The sequence below is a fragment of the Lipotes vexillifer genome, unplaced genomic scaffold (assembly GCF_000442215.2).
Source record: "Lipotes vexillifer unplaced genomic scaffold, Lipotes_vexillifer_v1.1 scaffold412, whole genome shotgun sequence".
Taxonomy (NCBI): Eukaryota; Metazoa; Chordata; class Mammalia; order Artiodactyla; family Lipotidae; genus Lipotes; species Lipotes vexillifer.
In genome coordinates this window covers 1,913,371-1,932,124 of record NW_006798464.1, presented here as the reverse complement: position 1 = coordinate 1,932,124, position 18,754 = coordinate 1,913,371, and the positions used below count along the sequence as shown (strand labels likewise).

Below are 18,754 nucleotides of genomic sequence, written 5' to 3'. Positions count from 1 at the left end.
AAAAAAAAAAAAAAAAAAAAAAAAAAAAAAAAAAAAAAAAAAGAGGGTCATTGCTATGCATGTCAGTTGATCCTGTGGTGAAGGTTGAATCATAACCCCCATTTTGTAGCGAGGCAATCTAGACAAAGGCATTAACTGATTTTACTTACTCAAGTGAGAAGCGGTTGGCTGTAGGGAAGCTGTAAATAGAGGCCTGTCTTTGATATCAGTTTACTGGATCAGAGCTTCCCGAACTTGACTGATGACTAGAACGCTGGAAAAGTCATTTTAAAAATACAGATTCCTAAGCATTAATTCTAATTCTGCTAATTCAGAATCTCTAACCTGGGGCCTGGCTGCAATGATTCTCTGTAGGCTAGTGGTGGTAGTGTTATTTTTTGCTGCCTTATTAGTCCAAAAGGAGTCTTATATCCGATCCAACTGACAGAGGAATGGGCTTTGAAAGAGTAAGCTAGGTCTGAGTCCATGTCTAAAAAAGGAAAGTAGATTGAAGATATAATTTGTACCAGCTCTCACGCATGTGATGGGCCTTACTGCTCCTTTTGTTTGGGTCACAGGAGTTAAACTTTTATTAGAGGATGTGACTAGAGTTTGAAGCATTTCCTTTTGCTGTGGAATAACTTTTCAGAGTTCATCAAAGGCAGAGGAAGGGGAGAGTTAGAGGAAAATGTGCTTAACAGTGCCGTGCTCAGATGGGTAGACTATACTTTACGTGTAATTGTCTTTTTTTAAGCCTCAGCTCAGCTTTTAAGTTCCTCTTGGGAGTAGTTTTAAAAATAATCATCTGAGTTCCAAATTTAGCAAGCGAAAGATCTTAATTTAAATTTGATCTGTTTTTCTTGTAATATCTTTCTGTCTGGTTTTGGTATCATAGAATGAATGAATTGGGAAGTGTTCCTTCCTCTTTTATGTTTTAGAAGAATTTGTAGAGGATTGATATTAGTTCTTTAAACATTTGGTAGAATTAACCATTGAAGCCCTATGGTCCTGAATTTTTGGTTTTGTTTTTGTGGGATATGTTTTGATTACTGATTCTATCTCTATATTTGTTATAGGTCTGTTCAGATTTTCTGCAAGTAAACTGCCTCTTTCTCTTTGCCTTTAGGGAATTCCATTATGCATATATCTTCTCTTTACTCAAATCTGCTGAATCCCTCTAGTGAATTTTTCATTTCAGTTATTGTATTTTTCAACTCCATAATTTAATCTGGTTCTTTTTTAAAAAATGTATATTCTCTATTTGGTGAGACATTGTTCTCATACTTTCCTTTAGTTCTTTAGATATGGTTTCCTTTAGTTCTTTGAACATACTTAAGATAGCTGATTTAAGTCTTTGTCTACTAAGTTCAATTTGGACAGTTTCTGTTGTCTGTTTTTTTTCCTGTTTGGACCATGCTTTCTTGTTTCTTTGCATGTCTTGTAATTTTTGGTTGAAAGCTGGACATTTTAATAATAATGGGTCAACTTTGGAAATCAGATTCTACCCCCCTCCTCAGAGTTTATGGTTGTCCCTGTTTGTTTCTGTTGTTTGTTTAGTGATTTTCAATTCTTTCAAGTCTGTATTCTTTGTCATGTGTGTCCACTGAAGTCTCTGCTTGGTTAGCTAGTGGTCAGCTAATGATTAGTCAGAAATTTCCTTAAATGCCTAGAACCAATAAAGCTCCCAGCCTTTGCTGAGGGCCTTTATGTGTGTTGGGGCATGCCCTCGACTCTCGGCCAGGCAGTTTACAATTTTGCTTTACCCTTCACTTCATGCTTGCCCAGAGCCTCAAGGTCAGCCAGAGGTCAGAGCTTACAGCCTTATCAGATCTCTTCTGAGCATGTGCATAGCCCATAATGCACTATGACCTTCTAGATTCCCATCCCAGGAATTTGTCAGAGCTTTTCAAAGCTCTCTGTGGACATCTCATTCTCTAGCTTTTCCTTTTAAGCTTTTTGGTTAACCTATTATTTGCCTAAGTTTTTACCCACTGCCTCAGACATCTGTGATGTGAAGCAGTTACCTCTGTTTTGGACAAATACCCCTGGAGAAAAGGCTGTTTGCACTGGGCAAGCTCTAAGTCAGGTCAAATAAAGACAGCCTAGCTGTGGTCTTCCAGGGAACTCCTAACATGTCAACTAATGACAGTTCTGTGGGAATAGATAGGGCTTTGAAGGAGGTAGGTGTGTATGGGGTGGGGGCGGAGGGGGGTGGGCAGAGCACAAATGGGAGTAGGGCAGTTTAAGTGCCATAGGCCTCACTGTTCTTACTGAGAGTCAGCTGTTCTTGAATAAACTCTGATTGCTGCAAGCCTTTGGTTCATTTCTATAGTTTTGAAAAAGTTGATTCTGATGACTTTTGTCAGTGTTTTTGTTGCTTTTATGTAGGAGGGGATATTCAGAGGTCCTTCCTCTACTGTTTTCACCATTGTCAGTCCTCTCTTCATTTAAATTTAGTGCCTTTGGAATACTTGCTAAAAGTAGGTTACTGGTCACTGGATAGTATTGTTTGAATGCCAAGACACAGATACCAGGAATTCTCAAGGAACTCATTTTATAATTACAAATATGAATGATTTTTTTTTTTTTTTTGTGGTACGCGGGCCTCTCACTGTTGTGGCCTCTCCCATTGCGGAGCACAGGCTCTGGACACACAAGGCTCAGCGGCCATGGCTCACGGGCCCAGCCACTCCGCGGCACGTGGGATCTTCCTGGACCGGGGCATGAACCCATGTCCCCTGCATCGGCAGGCAGACTCTCAACCAGTGCGCCACCAGGGAAGCCCAATATGAATGATTTTTAAGTCTGGCTTCTCCTCCCCCACCCCACAGTCTGAGTGTACACAGACAGGCATACGTGCATGTAGCTAAAAATCAGCTGGTGTGCACTGACGTGGCTGTACCAGTTGTTAGAATATTGAATACTTTTGTTTGGTACATTGCTCCTGTCCCAGGCCTCCCAAATGTGTTCCACCCCCAGTTCTAGCTCTTTCCCCGCACTTCCGCTATGAGCAACTAGAGGATTAACACCTAAACCAGCAAGGGGCCATGAGATCTCTGCTCCACTCTGATTGATCAGTGCTTGTGTTGATAAATATGTTGTATAGATTCATGTCTGTGTGTTTACATGCGTATATGGTAGGTATGGAGTGGTTTATATGTATATATAGCATAGTTTACATATGTGATGAGAGATAAAACATTACATTTATGTTACACATATATGTATCTATAATATGTTACATATATATTATCAATACATATGTGTAATATTTTATCAATCATGACACATGCATCCATGCCACATATAATAGGAGAGACTTTTAAGGAGGTTTTAAGGGGTGAGAAGTGCCCTTTGCAAGTGTGTGTGTTTGTGCTTTCTGAATATATACACACATATATGTATGGTAGCCATTCTTTCATCTCTTTTCCCTTTCTTTTCGCCGTATCTTGTGGCTTCTCCACCTCTTTTACCTCCAGTCATTGCCCACTCCTTTCGTTCTTATCTCTGGTCCCTATCTCTTTACCTCTTCTAAAATGCAGTCAGTGTGCTTCTAAGTGTCAGTCAGAGTTGTTAGGGATGTTATTTAAGTATACTTTATATAGCATTTTCACATTAAATCTATTTTGTCTCAGTATTCTCAACAATATGTCGTTCAGGGTTTTAACTCTCTACTGAGTGATTTGAGTTAATCTTTAGAGCAAACTTTAACAGGAGGATGTTGGGTTTTGTCATCTTATTCGATCTAATTGGAGCAGAGAGAGCCTGTTCTTTCCTCACAGTGGGATGAGCTGGTGTATCTCACCGATCTTGCCTCCTTCAGTCTGGTGAGGGGTATTTCTATATATCGTTTTCCCCTGATGTACTGCTCCATTGTTGTTGGGTTTTTTTCCTCCTCACACCACAGCTCTCTACCTTGTTTCTTAGGAGGGAGTATGTATGGAAGTTTTTGTTTTAATCCTTCTGCTTTAGTCTGCCCGGGGCAGAGAAGACAGAACTCTGAATGGTCAGAAATCATGATAAGCTGCGCCTTTCTCTGGATCCAAGGAAGGTTGTGCCAAGCCCCCAAGCTTTGCTTACATTAGACTCTGCTCAGAGCCGGCTGACGCGCGCATTAGCCTAAAACTGAGCCAGAAGTGGCCTGGTTCTGTGGAAATACTTGCTTTGGGGGTGCAAGGGTTTTTATGCCACTTCTCTTGGAGACTGCACCTTCAGCCGTCTAGCTTATGACTTCTCAGTTTAAGTTGTTGCTGACTCATTGTATCGTCTCGTATTGAAACTATTGCTTAGCATTGCCAATATTTATTCATATGATTCTAGGGAATTGTATGTGGCCATTTTCTCTTTTCAGTAACAGAAGCTGACCTGACCAGTGGTAGAAAAGTGCTAAGTTCTGCAGCTATTAGGTGACTTGTTCTTGCATTCTATTTATTGGGTTACTCTTTTCCTTTCCCAAGACTATGAGCTTCTTAAATTGGGATGGTGCCTCTTATGATTGTAAGTTAAATGATCTTTCTAAAACTCTGAATTAGAGAGAAATCTTTCGATTTCAGATGCCTTCCTTTGGCCTTACCCTGTCACCAAGGCGCTTTATAAATTGCAGGGGTTTGTGACTGCTTGGCTCTGCTGAGTGAAATATTATGTATCTCTCCCCAGTAACGCAGGAGGAAAACCAAGTCTCCTCTAAGGTTTTGCACTTCAACTGCTGGGCCTGCAGAAGGCAATGAAACTTTCCATTTTGCCCCACAGCCCAGACCCTGCCTCACCTGGCAACACAGTTATAGTTACCCCAGACGCCTCATTGGTGCCTTGGCAAATTATATTTACATCAAGTAGTCTCGATGGATTTTTGAGCTACTATTTATCCCAATTGCTATTAGCTCAAGCCTCAGGAACAGTTACTTTTGTTGGGTCTGTAAAGATTGCCTCAGACATGACTCTCAACCTGGGCACTTTAAAACCTGAGGTGCCTTGTCTAGAAGGAGAAAAATACTCCACTTCTATTTCACCTCTGTCCCTAGTATTCAGCTCAAACTACACTATGGACTAGAGAGGCTTTTGTTGGCCATGCTGAGAAAACTAATCGCCATTTATTATGTTTCTGTGTGAAAATGTGTTTTTAAGTTTCCAACAACTAATATAACTTTCAAGTTTTAGAATATAAGCTGGTGATAAGATTAAATTGCCTATAGTGACTCCTGGCTTCACATGTGATAACGTCTTGATAGTCCTAAAAACAGTAGTCATAGAGAATATTAACTCCCTCTGAATATTGTTGGCAAAGGAGGCTTTCTAAAAAGTACTTCATGTCATGGTGCTTGTCACAGTACTTAAGTCCCTACGCCCCTTCCCAGTTGGGACCTTTTGCCCCTTCTAGTAGCTCTTGTCCTCCTGAACAACTTGAATCCATCTTCTTATATCCATCACCTACATCTGTGATATTTCTCTTGTAACCCTTTACCGGTTTTTTGGTGCCCGGCTTCTTCGAGTTGACTATTGCATGTGTCTTGTATGTTGGAAACTTCTTCCTCTATCTCTAATGGAGTCTCAGAAGCCGCCATCATGACATGTACCCCGATTTGATGACTCTAGTATTGTTTTGCTTTTAATGGTTTGTAGGAAACCCAGGATGAATCAGCTGTGTTATGGTTGGATGAAATTCAAGGTGGAATCTGGCAGTCCAACAAAGACACCCAAGAAGCACAGAGGTGTATGTATCAGTTGTTTTATTTCTACTCTGGTGGAAAGTGGGGGTGGCGAGGTGCTCCGTATCTTAGAACTCAGCTTGACCAAGATAGAAAGATGTAGGGGGAACAGTTTGCTAGTAGGTGAATCTAGACACCTTCTAAACTATTCCAGTAACATTTCTCTTCTGGGATAGTTGCCTTAGGAATCTTTGCCATTAATGAAGCAGTGGAGAATGGCGATGTTGGAAAAACGCTGAGTGCCCTTCGTTCCCCTGATGTCGGCTTGTATGGCGTCATCCCCGAATGTGGTGAAACTTACCAGAGTGACCTTGCTGAAGCCAAGAAGAAAAAACTAGCAGCAGGTGAGTTTGGGTAAATAAATATGTGCCCTGGAAGTAAGAACTTGAAAATATCACAGGGCAGATGTAGAGCAAAGGGACAAGCTATAAGGAAAGGTACTTCAGAAGTACAGTATTAGGCTTATTTTAAAGACCCAAGGAGATAATATTCCTATTTTTGAAAATATTCTTTTTCTTCCCCTTGAGGGTGGCTATGTTAATAAAAAGGTCAGTTTTCTGAAAATGTTTATCTTTCATAGGGTGTTAGTAGTTCTGATTACCTAAGCCTGTAGATATTTAAAAGTTTATCTGCAAAAAGAGGGGAATAAAGATAAGATTTTTCATCCCGTTTCATGGCCCTGTTTTTAAAATTAACTAGAGAGGCTGAATGGCTGCAAGTCTTTTATCAGAATAGTTTTCTGACACACAAGGTCTTACTTAGGTATAGGCTTCGGAAGGAACAGAGGCAGTCAAGGTTGATTTCCCCATTTGGACTTCATAGGTATTTTCTTTTTATACTGCGGATATGAATGAGCTAAATGAGACATTACAAAGTCATAATTTTATTTTATTATTTTTTTCTTTTTGCGGTACACGGGCCTCTCACTGCTGTGGCCTGTCCTGTTGCGGAGCACAGGCTCCAGATGCGCAGGCTCAGCAGCCATGGCTCACGGGCCCAGCCACTCTGCGGCATGTGGGATCCTCCCAGACCGGGGCACGAACCCGTGTCCCCTGCATCGGCAGGCGGACTCTCAACCACTGCGCCACCAGGGAAGCCCCAAAGTCATAATTGAAGAGGGACTTAGGATCGCTCTTTACTCTCATAGACCCAGGGACAGGTTTTGGAATGGTCTTCATTCAGCTTGTTAACCCTTACCAGAACAATCCTGTGGTATCAGACGTGTGAATGTGGGGAGTGTGGCTCTGGGTTTCTTTCATCTTTCCTTTATTTTCTGCCAGGAGATTATAACAGCAAGTGGGTGAAGCACTGGGTAAAAGGTGGCTATTATTATTACCACAATCTGAAGACGCTGGAAGGAGGATGGGATGAACCCCCAGACTTTGTGCAAAATTCTATGCAGCTTTCTCGGGAGGAGATCCAGGTAGGTCTCATTTCTTCACAAAAGAAGAAGCTGAGGGAAAGTACCTGTATTTTAGAGGTAATATTACTTAGGAGGAACAGGGCATGTGGTCAGAAGCCCTAGACTAAAATTAACATAACAAACTACTTTGGAGTAATTTTTCCAGTGGGAGTGCTTAAGGCCTAAATTAGTAAAACATCTGGATTATAGACTTAGGTCAGATGAATTGTGTGCTTTTTAAAGAAAACTGGATGATCCAGCAAAGAACAAAAAAAGTTGCTCTGACTTCTCATTAAATGCAACTACTCTTACTCTTTCCCAGTGTACATTTTTAATCTCTTTTCTGACTATTCCACAGATTCCAACTGTACTATGTTAGGATATAACCTGCACTTTCACATAAAGTTAGCATTTTTTCTTATAGCAGCTTTTAAAGTGCTTCTTTCTCATCCCATGTCTTTGCTTATGCTGTTCACTCTTACTAGAATTTCCTCATTCAGCAGTTCCTGAATACCTCCTGTATGTACCAGACCCTCTTCTAAACACTGGAGATATAGTCATGAACAAAACAAAGTTCCTACTGTCGTGAGATGTCCCTCCCCTGCCATCTACATCTGTCTAACTTTTATCCTTCCAGGCACACCCATCTCAAAGTGTCACCTCCTTTACAACTCTTATTCAAATTCCTTTTCCTTCCCCTCTCCATCTTCATTTCAAGCCCCCCCTCCATAGTCTTTGTATTCATTTAGAATTTAACCAACTTGGATTTGTTTCAGTTGTGTGTGTACTTACCTTATGCCCACTGTTAGTTTTTAAGGTGAGCTACTAAGTTTGCAGTCCTTGTATGTAATGGCCACTTACTTTGTCCTTGACGGTGCTGTTGAGCACTTCCAACGTTACCTGGTGCTAAGCTCATGGTTATCAAACTGGAGTTGTCTAATGTACATGAAAGGAGAGGGAAATATATTGAGGGAAGTTGTTCAGTAGAAGTTGTGGGTCATGATTAGACACATGATTAATACACACAAAGATTCCTAGAGAGAAGGGACATTAAGGACTTTTAAAAGGTTATCTACTTCCATTGGGCAGTTATTCCCAAATCCTGTGTAGAAAAAAATGGAATGTTCACATATGTAAAAACTGAAATAGTCCCTTTCTTCAGAACTCACCTATCAGAGGAATGAGTTTCTCTCTTGTGTTTATTAAAGTTCTCCTCTGAGGGAAATTATAGTCTCGTACCTTCCCAGTGTTTCGTCTTCACTGTTAATGGTTTCACAGGTGATTAAATTTAACTAAGCTCATTGAACTCTCTCTCTGTTGGGTGTTGAGAGGCTATAAGGATGTATCAGAGTCTCTACTTTCCAGTTATTAACAATATTGTGGTAAAAATAGCAGGCACAGAACTGAGTACTGCAATGTAAGACAGAGAAATAGATGCTCTGATAACAGTAAAATAGAGGAAATGTTAAGGAAGCAGTTAATTCTATCTTGGAGAAAGACAGCATAGGTAACATTTTAGCAGATGAGGAACAGAGGGAAGTCTATTCTGGACAGAAAGGACAGTGTGGGGAAGGACATCAAGGACTGGAGGAACATGGGCCATTTCAGGGAGGACGAGTGGTCCTTTGACTGGCATGTGAAGTGGAGGAGGCAGAGAAGAGAGGCAAGAACCTGATGGGCCACTTGAAGGAAGCCAGGGTGATCTTCCAGCAGAGTGATTTTTTAACTCTTTTTGGGTCGTGTACACCTTTGAGAATCTAACTAACCTTCACAGAGACACTCCTACTTAGTGTTTTGTGTATGGACCTAAGATTTTTTTTTAAATAAATTTATTTTATTTATTTTTGGCTGCATTGGGTGCTCGTTGCTGTGCGCAGGCTTTTTCTAGTTGTGGTGAGCGGGGACTACTCTTCGTTGCAGTGCGGTGGCTTCTCTTGTGGAGCACAGGCTCTAGGCACGTGGGCTCAGTAGTTGTGGCTCACGGGCTCTAGAGCACAGGCTCAGTAGTTGTGACGCACAGGCTTAGTTGCTCCAACAGCATGTGGGATCTTCCCGGACTAGGGCCCAAACCCGTGTCCCCTGCATTGGCAGGCGGATTCTTAACCACCGCCTGCGCCACCAGGGAAGCCCTGGACCTAAGAATTTTTTTTTTTTTTTTTTACATCTTTATTGGAGTATAATTGCTTTACAATGGTGTGTTAGTTTCTGCTTTATAACAAAGTGAATCAGTTATACATATGTTCCCATATCTCTTACCTCTTGCGCCTCCCACCCTCCCTATCCCACCCCTCTAGGTGATCACAAACCGCCTAGCTGATCTCCCTGTGCTATGCAGCTACTTCCCACTAGCTATCTATTTTACGTTTGGTAGTGTATATATGTCTATGCCACTCTCTCACTTTGTCACAGCTTACCCTTCCCCCTCCCCATATCCTCAAGTCCATGCTCTAGTAGGTCTGTGTCTTTATTCCCGTCTTACCCCTAGGTTCTTCATGATCTTTTTTTTTTTTGTCTTAGATTCCATATATATGTGATAGCATATGATATTTGTTTTTCTCTTTCTGACTTACTTCAGTCTGTATGACAGACTGTAGGTCCATCCACCTCACTACAAATAACTCAATTTCGTTTCTTTTTATGGCTGAGTAATATTCCATTGTATATATATGCCACATCTTCTTTTTTTTTTTTTTTTTTTTTTTGCGGTACACGGGCCTGTCACTGTTGTGGCCTCTCCCGTTGCAGAGCACAAGCTCCGGACGTGCAGGCTCAGCAGCCATGGCTCACGGGCCCAGCTGCTCCACGGCATGTGGGATCTTCCCAGACCAGGGCACGAACCCGTGTCCCCTGCATTGGCAGGCGGACTCTCAACCACTGCGCTACCAGGGAAGCCCGTGCCACATCTTTATCCATTCATCTGTTGATGGACACTTAGGTTGCTTCCATGTCCTGGCCATTGTAAATAGAGCTGCAGTGAACATTTTGGTACATGACTCTTTTTGAATTATGGTTTTCTCAGGGTATATGGCCAGTAGTGGGATTGCTGGGTCGTATGGTAGTTCTATTTTTAGTTTTTTAAGGAACCTCCTGGTGGCTTTATCAATTTACATTCCCACCAACAGTGCAAGAGTGTTCCCTTTTCTCCACACCCTCTCCAGCATTTATTGTTTCTAGATTTTTTGATGATGACCATTCTGACCAGTGTGAGATGATATCTCATTGTAGTTTTGATTTGCATTTCTCTAATGATTAATGATGTTGAGCATTCTTTCATGTGTTTGTTGGCAGTCTGTATATCTTCTTTGGAGAAATGTCTATTTAGGTCTTCTGCCCATTTTTGGATTGGGTTGTTTGTTTTTTTGTTATTGAGCTGCATGAGCTGCTTGTAAATTTTGGAGATTAATCCTTTGTCAGTTGCTTCATTTGCAAATATTTTCTCCCATTCTGAGGGTTGTCTTTTGGTCTTGTTTATGGTTTCCTTTGCTGTGCAAAAGCTTTTAAGTTTCATTAGGTCCCATTTGTTTATTTTTGTTTTTATTTCCATTTCTCTAGGAGGTGGGTCAAAAAGGATCTTGCTGTGATGTATGTCATAGAGTGTTCTGCCTATGTTTTCCTCTAACAGTTTGATAGTGTTTGGCCTTACATTTAGGTCTTTAATCCATTTTGAGCTTATTTTTGTGTATGGTGTTAGGGAGTGTTCTAATTTCATACTTTTACATGTAGCTTTCCAGTTTTCCCAGCACCACTTATTGAAGAGGCTGTCTTTTCTCCACTGTATATTCTTGCCTTCTTTATCAAAGATAAGGTGACCATATGTGTGTGGGTTTATCTCTGGGCTTTCTATCCTCTTCCATTGATCTATCTTTCTGTTTTTGTGCCAGTACCATACTGTCTTGATTACTGTAGCTTTGTAGTATAGTCTGGAGTCAGGCTCCTGGACCTAAGAATTTTAAACAGAGGAGTGATGTTACCTCACTTCAGCACGTTACCTAACCTCCTACCTCCCTGAAAACAAAACAAAACAAAAAACAGTGACCATCAAATTGGTTCTCCCACTCTCCACTTTCCTCCCTTTCAGTGAATCTGGATTTTCACTGAATCCTTCATCATTTTCTTTTCCCAAAAGAAAAGTCTCTTTTCCCAAACTTATCATTTATCTTGTCTCTTGATTTTATTCTCTCCCAGTTCCTTGCAGACCTTGTACTCCACCTCCTCTCATTTTTTGGATTATTCTAATATGTAACCTAGATCAGTGCTTTCCAGAATTTAGTGCAGTCTTTAACTGCACAAGTTGTTGCCCAGGAAAAAAAAAAATCAAGGCTCTGATACCAAGGACGGGGGGGATATATGGTATATCCATATACCATGGATATTAGGTGGGTAACCAGGTGTTCTCACTAACCATTCTCACCAGTCCTGCCCTCATTCAAGCCAGGTCCTCTCCCACTTGGATTATACGACAATAGCATCCTAATTCACCCACTCAGGCTGATCTGTCAGCTACTCTGCTAACAGTGCTGCTTTTCTAAAAATAAATCTGATGACTTTATTCCTGTTTGAAAGTTTTCTGGTTCTCCAGTGCTTGTAGTAACAGTTCAAACACTCTAGGCTACTTCTCAAGACGATTTGTAGTCTGTCAGCTCCCTTGCAGGGCCCTCCTCTGTGTCATTCCAGGGGATCTGGGCCTTGGTGTTGTCACCTGTCACTCTGTCTTCTTGTCAGCAATGACCCCAGATCAGCAAGCACACTTCCTGGCACAGCCAGTGTTAGGTAGGTGAGTAAAGGAAATAACATATGAGGTAAAAGAAGGTGAAGTTTTTGTTTATGACTTTTTGGGGGGAAGTGAGGACAACTTGGCCTTGAAAAATAGATCTGAAGTCTGCATTCCCATTTCTTGGCTAAAGATCTAGTATAGCCTTGGAAAGCCTTAAGCATTAGTTTGTGTGATACTGTGTAAAAATTTGTGTCCATTCTCAGCTGTGTTTGTCTTCTCATGTGACCATTGCTTTTTCAGAGTTCCATCTCTGGGGTGACCGCTGCGTATAACCGAGAACAGCTTTGGCTGGCCAATGAAGGCTTGATCACCAAGCTGCAGGCTTGCTGCAGGGGATACTTAGTTCGGCAGGAATTCCGATCCAGGATGAATTTCCTAAAGAAACAAATCCCTGCCATCACCTGCATTCAGGTATTTCAGAGCCTATTATGCAGACAGCAAGTGGGCTTCTAGAGCAGGGGTAATAAAAAGTCAGCTCCTATGATCGAATGTCTGAGCGTGTCCTCTGTCTTCTGACCTCTTAGTCTTGTCCTTCTTCTGACAAGCACTTCCTCTCCTACCATTGGAATCACTGTGTGCTCATTGCTGTTTAGTGTGGTGAGTTGTCCAGCTCAGTGGCAGTTCTTCTTGGGCACCTCATTGTCTTCTAAGACTGTTCCTTTGTGTCAGATTTGAATATTGAGAGAAGCAACTGCGATTTTGCTTCAATGACAGGGAAGCACAATGTCACAGAAACAATTCTGGGTTAGGAATTACGGCTCCAGCACTGCCAGGTAGTGGTAAACCTCTTCTCTAAGTTTGTGTCCTCATCTGTAAATGGGGATACTAATATTTTTTTTTTTTTTTTTTTTTTTTTTTTTTTTTTTTATAGAACTGGAGAACATATGTGCAAACCATTTTTTTTTTAATTTATTTTTTTTATTTTCAGTACGCGGGCCTCTCACTGTTGTGGCCTCTCCCGTTGCGGAGCACAGGCTCCAGACGCGCAGGCTCAGCGGCCATGGCTCACGGGCCCAGCCGCTCCGTGGCATGTGGGATCTTCCCGGACCGGGGCACGAACCCGTGTCCCCTGCATTGGCAGGTGGACTCCCAACCACTGCGCCACCAGGGAAGCCCGGATACTAATATTTATCTTACCTTCCTCACCTGATTTGTTGTAAGGAGCCTATGAGAGCATCTGTGCAGATGCAGTTTAAGGTGTGAAGTGCTGTGCTCACATCAGGGAGGTGGAAGTTAGCCAGTGTGCTCTCCTGGTGGAGGTACAGCCCAGGCCCCCCTTCCCCTGTCACTGGTGGACGTGATCCTTTTTAAAGCTGCATCATGAATTGCACTTGGATGGTATCTCAAGACGAAATCTTTTTTTTAACTTCCTCTGACCCTTGGGAAATAATGTGTCGCATGTAATGTTTGATGGTTTCAGTCGCAGTGGCGAGGATACAAGCAGAAGAAGGCGTATCAGGACCGCTTAGCTTACCTGCGCTCCCATAAAGATGAAGTTATAAAGGTGTGTAGCCCAGGCAGGGTTTCTCAACGTGGGGCGTGAGCATGATATGTGTGGAGATGAAGGGCTCTTCTAATTTCCAGGACCGCCTTTTCCTTTTCCACAGATTCAGTCCCTGGCAAGGATGCATCAAGCTAGAAAGCGCTACAGAGATCGCCTACAGTATTTCCGAGACCATGTGAGTACCCTTGGGTAACAAGGACCAGTAGAGTTAGTTTTGCTGTGTTTGTGGTGGACAGAAGAACAAAGGAATTTCTTTTTTTTGTTCCTTAGATAAATGACATTATCAAAATCCAGGCTTTTATTCGGGCAAACAAAGCTCGTGATGACTACAAGACTCTCAGTGAGTAACTGTGGCTCAGCAGAGGACAGTTGAGGCAGTGGTTGAGAGCCGTCAGGTTCTGAGTATTCTCCACGGATCTCTTTTCTTGTCCTGCAGGCAAGGCTTGGGGGGTAGGGTGCTGCTTGTGACTTAAGCCCCATTGCTCACCTGTGACTTGATGTCTTGTTGCTTGCTATATTCGCCTTCCACATAACAACATAGCAATAGCATGACTGGGAAGACTGCACTTGGTGGTTGTCTTTGCACATCTCAAAAATAAACAAATATCTTACGTGTGAATAGAGCTTTTTTTTTTTAAGACAGTGCTGATGTTTTCCATTTTATTGACGCTTCCATTCCTCGTCTGACACATGCTTTCTTTCTGTCAGTCAATGCTGAGGATCCCCCTATGGTTGTGGTCCGAAAATTTGTCCACCTGCTCGACCAAAGTGACCAGGATTTTCAGGAGGAGCTTGATCTTATGAAGATGAGGGAAGAGGTCATTACCCTCATCCGTTCTAACCAGCAGCTGGAGAATGACCTCAATCTCATGGATATCAAAATTGGACTGCTAGTGAAAAATAAAATTACACTACAGGTATGGTCCAGTGCCAGTAAGGGCCTTGGGGTACATTGTCCTGCTTGGTACCCCTGTCTCTCCCTAGGTGACTTGCAGGGAGAGGGTAGGAGGCTGGCTTTCTTCTCAGCGAACGCCATAAATTTTTTTTTTTAAGTTAAATAAGAAATCAAGTGATTTAATCACAAGATTTTAAATAGAGAAAAGTAGATAAAAAACATCCCAGAATTCCACCACCCTAACAATCATTTTATATCCTACATTTTTATTTAATATAGAGGATAAGATACTTTGCATATGTTAAGTCATCATAAATATTATTTTTAGTGGCAGTGTAATAATTTATCAGGAAATAATCTGAGTTACCTCTTTTTTTCTAGACTATTTGACATTTTCAACTTTTTTTTTAACATTTTCAACTTTTATTATTACAGAATAACACTGCAGTTAATGTTTCAATGTATATGTAGCTTTTATTGTGTTTAAGACTTTGTAAGATAGATTCCTAGAAGTTGGTTTCTTGAATCAATGGACATTTTTATAGATGACGTTCTTTATAGGAAGATGGAAGTAGGAATGGATTTGATTGATGTACTGAAAATAAGGTACAGTGTAGTGATTCTAAAATATTTAGGGGATCTGCCAGTGCAGTAGACCTTCATGAAAGTTTCTAGGTGCTAAAAGACCTTTCCATAATGCCCAGAGTTTCATCTTTGAAAGCTTTTTGATTTATGTATATGTGTTTGTTTATAGGACGTGGTTTCCCACAGTAAAAAACTTACCAAAAAAAATAAGGAACAGTTGTCTGATATGATGATGTTAAATAAACAGAAGGGAGGTCTCAAGGCTTTGAGCAAGGAGAAGAGAGAGAAGTTGGAAGCATATCAACACCTGTTTTATTTATTGCAGGTGAGTGGCTCCTGGAATTAATATTGTAAAATTTAGTTAATTTAGTTTTCTCAAGAAAACCTTATGCATAGATCTCTGTGAAAGTCCTTCTGATTTCCACTGAGAGATGAGCAAAGGGCTGTCTTATTTTTCTTTATTACTCAGGTACTTTCTAATCCTTCAAGCTGAAAAATCTTGAATATTTGTGCCAGCCTTCATGTCATCTAGAAATTACTTATCCCTTGCTTTCGTTTCAGACCAACCCCACCTATCTGGCGAAGCTGATTTTTCAGATGCCCCAGAACAAGTCCACCAAGTTCATGGACTCTGTAATCTTCACACTCTACAACTATGCATCCAACCAGCGAGAGGAGTATCTGCTCCTGCGGCTGTTTAAGACAGCACTGCAGGAGGAAATCAAGTACGGACAGATTTCTGCAGGGCATACATGGGACTCCTCCCCACCATCATAGGTGCTCATAGTTTGAGATTCAGGCCTGCCTGTGCCTTTTCTCAATACTGTGACATGTGTGAGATACTTACTCTAAAGAAGCATTTACCTTTTATAATGTAAAAATATAGATTATGCACTCACACAAACGAATTATACTGAAAATACAAATTAATTATATATTAATTATATATATACTGTATACCAATATGAACTAATAATATATACACAATATAAACTAATATGCTAATTATAAGCTAATATAATAAACACTAATATAAAGTGTCGCTGTTTCTGGGGAGGTGATAGAGATTTGCTAAATTAGTTTTAGGAATATTCTGTATTAAGATAGAATTTTTTAAAAGCTGGTCCAAACATGAAGATTTCACATCTTTAGCTAATGAAGGACCTGATCATGTTCCTATGATTGAGTTTGCAACAACAGCAGGAAGGTGCGGTATTCAGATGAGTGTTGGGGAGTGTTTCTAGAGAAATAGCATGTAACCCTTTCCTTCCAACTATCATATTTCTGTTTTTAGGAGATGGGATCTTTAAGTAGGAAGGATCTTTAGGTTGGTAGATTTGTGATTAGTTTGAATTGAATTTGTATTTATGTTTTATAGGTCAAAAGTAGATCAGATTCAAGAAATCGTGACAGGAAATCCTACAGTTATTAAGATGGTTGTAAGTTTCAACCGTGGGGCCAGGGGCCAGAATGCACTGAGGCAGATCTTGGCCCCGGTGGTTAAGGAGATTATGGATGACAAATCTCTCAATATCAAAACTGACCCTGTGGATATTTACAAATCTTGGGTTAATCAGATGGAGTCTCAGACAGGAGAGGCAAGGTATGGTAACCACAACATCTTTTCTTTCATGTTTTTATTATTTTCTCTCTCTCTTTTTTAAGCAGTTAACATTTCTTTGATTTATGAATTAGTAATTGCTTAAATAGGTTTTCCTTAGAAACCCCTTCTTTAAGTAGTTGACTTGGTAATTTATTCACTTACTTAGCAAATATTTATTGAGTACTTACTAAGTGCCAACACTGGGTTAGATACACCTACAATAATACGATAACGAATGAGACATACAATAATGAATGAAGAAGACATGCTCCCTGCCCTCTGTTCATAGTTTATTGTGTGGGAGAGATGACACACAGGTACATAGAAATAAAGTTGCAGACTGAGGGGAGTTTCGTGATGTTTTGTAGGGAACTGTAATGGAGAATTCAAGAGGGAGCTAACTTAGAGGGGTTAGGGAGAGCCTCCCTGAGAAGGTGAACCGTCACATGGTGGAGGCCTGAAGGGTATAGTGGGGCCAGCCTTGCTAAGAGCTAGGTGCAGTCTTCATGTCTGAATGCTGTCAGGTGGAAGGAGCTTGGGAGAGTCTAGGACCTGGAAGGACACTGGGCATCAGCAGAGATGCAGTTAGATGGGAAGACTCGCACAGATCTGAGTGAGATCACTGTGTTTCATTAAAGGGAAGAGGAGCTGGTGTGGGCGAATGATGAGCTGCCCTGGAATACTGAGAGTTGGACTAACTAAATTAACATAATCCAGGAGAGTTCTGTGCCAGGGCGTTAGTTTTCACCACCAGCGTTAACACATCCAAAGGAAAAATGTGTCAGTAGAATATGGGAAATGCTGGGAAAATACAGTTCAGAGGGCCAAAATGTTTAAAATATTTTTATCCAGCTTGGGTGAGGACAGGGGGGTGAGGAATAGAGATATGAGCAGTTTAGTCTATGATGGTTTTTTCCTTTTTGGTGTAGAGTAGGATTAGATCATACATGAAGTTCTCTGGAGCTTAAGAGGAGTAGCTCTCCATATGATTGCTACTCAGAGTTTGATCTGTGGGCCAGTAACTGTAGATCATCAGTGTCGCTAAACACACTGTTTAGTTCAGCTGACATTTTTTTCTATAGCAAGACTTTCTCAATGAAGGAAGTATCCATTCTGAAGTTGATTACATTCTGGCTCAAGCTCCTTATCCTGTCTTGGACTGATTGGTAGAATGGTCTACATGTTGAATAATGCAGCTTTCCACGTACCTGGACACCAGGCAAAGGGGGAGGTTACCCTGGATAGAGAACAGAACCATTCTGCTCACTCTTACAAAGGGCTTATCCCCTATTGGGAATTGTGTGGGAACCAACCCTGATTTGGTTCTCTGCTTTGTGTCAGTCTGTCACCCAAGAGTCAGATCATTGCTGGGTGTGATGGAAAATCCAGTTTTGTTTTGACCTGCACCAGGCCCAAATCCTGGAATATGGTCAGCCAACTGCAGTAGTTGACTGGGAGGATTTGACTGAAGCTCAGGGCATCCCTAGATGAGAGCCCCATGGACACAGGCTCAAGGGTACTAAGATACTTCCTCTGCTGGTCCATGAGTTGGTCATTTTTAGATCAAAATTCCAGTAGGTATTTCAAGATATTTTCTTGTAGGTGCCTATCAGAAACGTGTCTTATTTTCCTTTTCATAAAATGGAAATGGATTTTAACACATTTTTTTTAGTATGGATAACTGGGAGGTGTAGTGGTATGTGGTGGGAGCCCATGCAGCATGTAAGCATCACGGATCCTTGAGCTTCAGCCACGAAACTCATAGCAAACTGGGACGTTGTCCCCCTTTGCAGTGTTCACCTCTAAAATCTTAGAAATTTAATATTCTGTTCTCTGACTACACCCATTTAGTTTAACACTTGCATTCTCTTTGCTCATTGCTACCTTTTTTAAAATGTCGTATACATATACAGTTATATTTTACTAATATAAAAGATGTAAAGTACATAACTTACAAAATATAAATGCCCTTATAAATTCAATACAGCCAATTGTTTCAGACAGAATGCTTTTGTTAATTTTTGCTGAATCTTTGTGTTCATAGTCTACCAGTGTTTGTAATTCAGCCACCATATGATGAATGGAGTTGTGTCCTTATTTGCTTGTATTAGTTTCCTATTGCTCCTGGGATGAATTACCACAAACTTGATGGCTTAAAACAACATAAATTTATTTTCTCACAGTTTTGGAGGCCAGAAATCCGAAATTGGTATTAAAGGGGTGAAATCAGGGTGTCAGCAGGGCTGTGCTCCCTCCAGAGGCTCTAGTGGAAAATTCGTTCCCTGCCTCTTCAGCTTCTGGTGGCTA

At 41.1% G+C, this 18,754-nt stretch overlaps 1 protein-coding gene across 1 annotated transcript in view; it reads left to right on the top strand.

Moving 5' to 3' along the window:
- IQGAP1 (IQ motif containing GTPase activating protein 1) overlaps positions 1-18,754 on the top strand; it is a 103,248-nt gene that overhangs the window by 64,011 nt on the left and 20,483 nt on the right. The window contains exons 16-26 of the mRNA XM_007470561.1: positions 5,599-5,689; positions 5,861-6,028; positions 6,965-7,107; positions 12,101-12,271; positions 13,281-13,364; positions 13,468-13,539; positions 13,635-13,704; positions 14,073-14,281; positions 15,014-15,169; positions 15,406-15,569; positions 16,223-16,447. Of these exons, the coding sequence (XP_007470623.1) occupies positions 5,599-5,689; positions 5,861-6,028; positions 6,965-7,107; positions 12,101-12,271; positions 13,281-13,364; positions 13,468-13,539; positions 13,635-13,704; positions 14,073-14,281; positions 15,014-15,169; positions 15,406-15,569; positions 16,223-16,447 (1,553 nt within the window). The remainder of the gene's footprint in view (positions 1-5,598; positions 5,690-5,860; positions 6,029-6,964; positions 7,108-12,100; positions 12,272-13,280; positions 13,365-13,467; positions 13,540-13,634; positions 13,705-14,072; positions 14,282-15,013; positions 15,170-15,405; positions 15,570-16,222; positions 16,448-18,754) is intronic.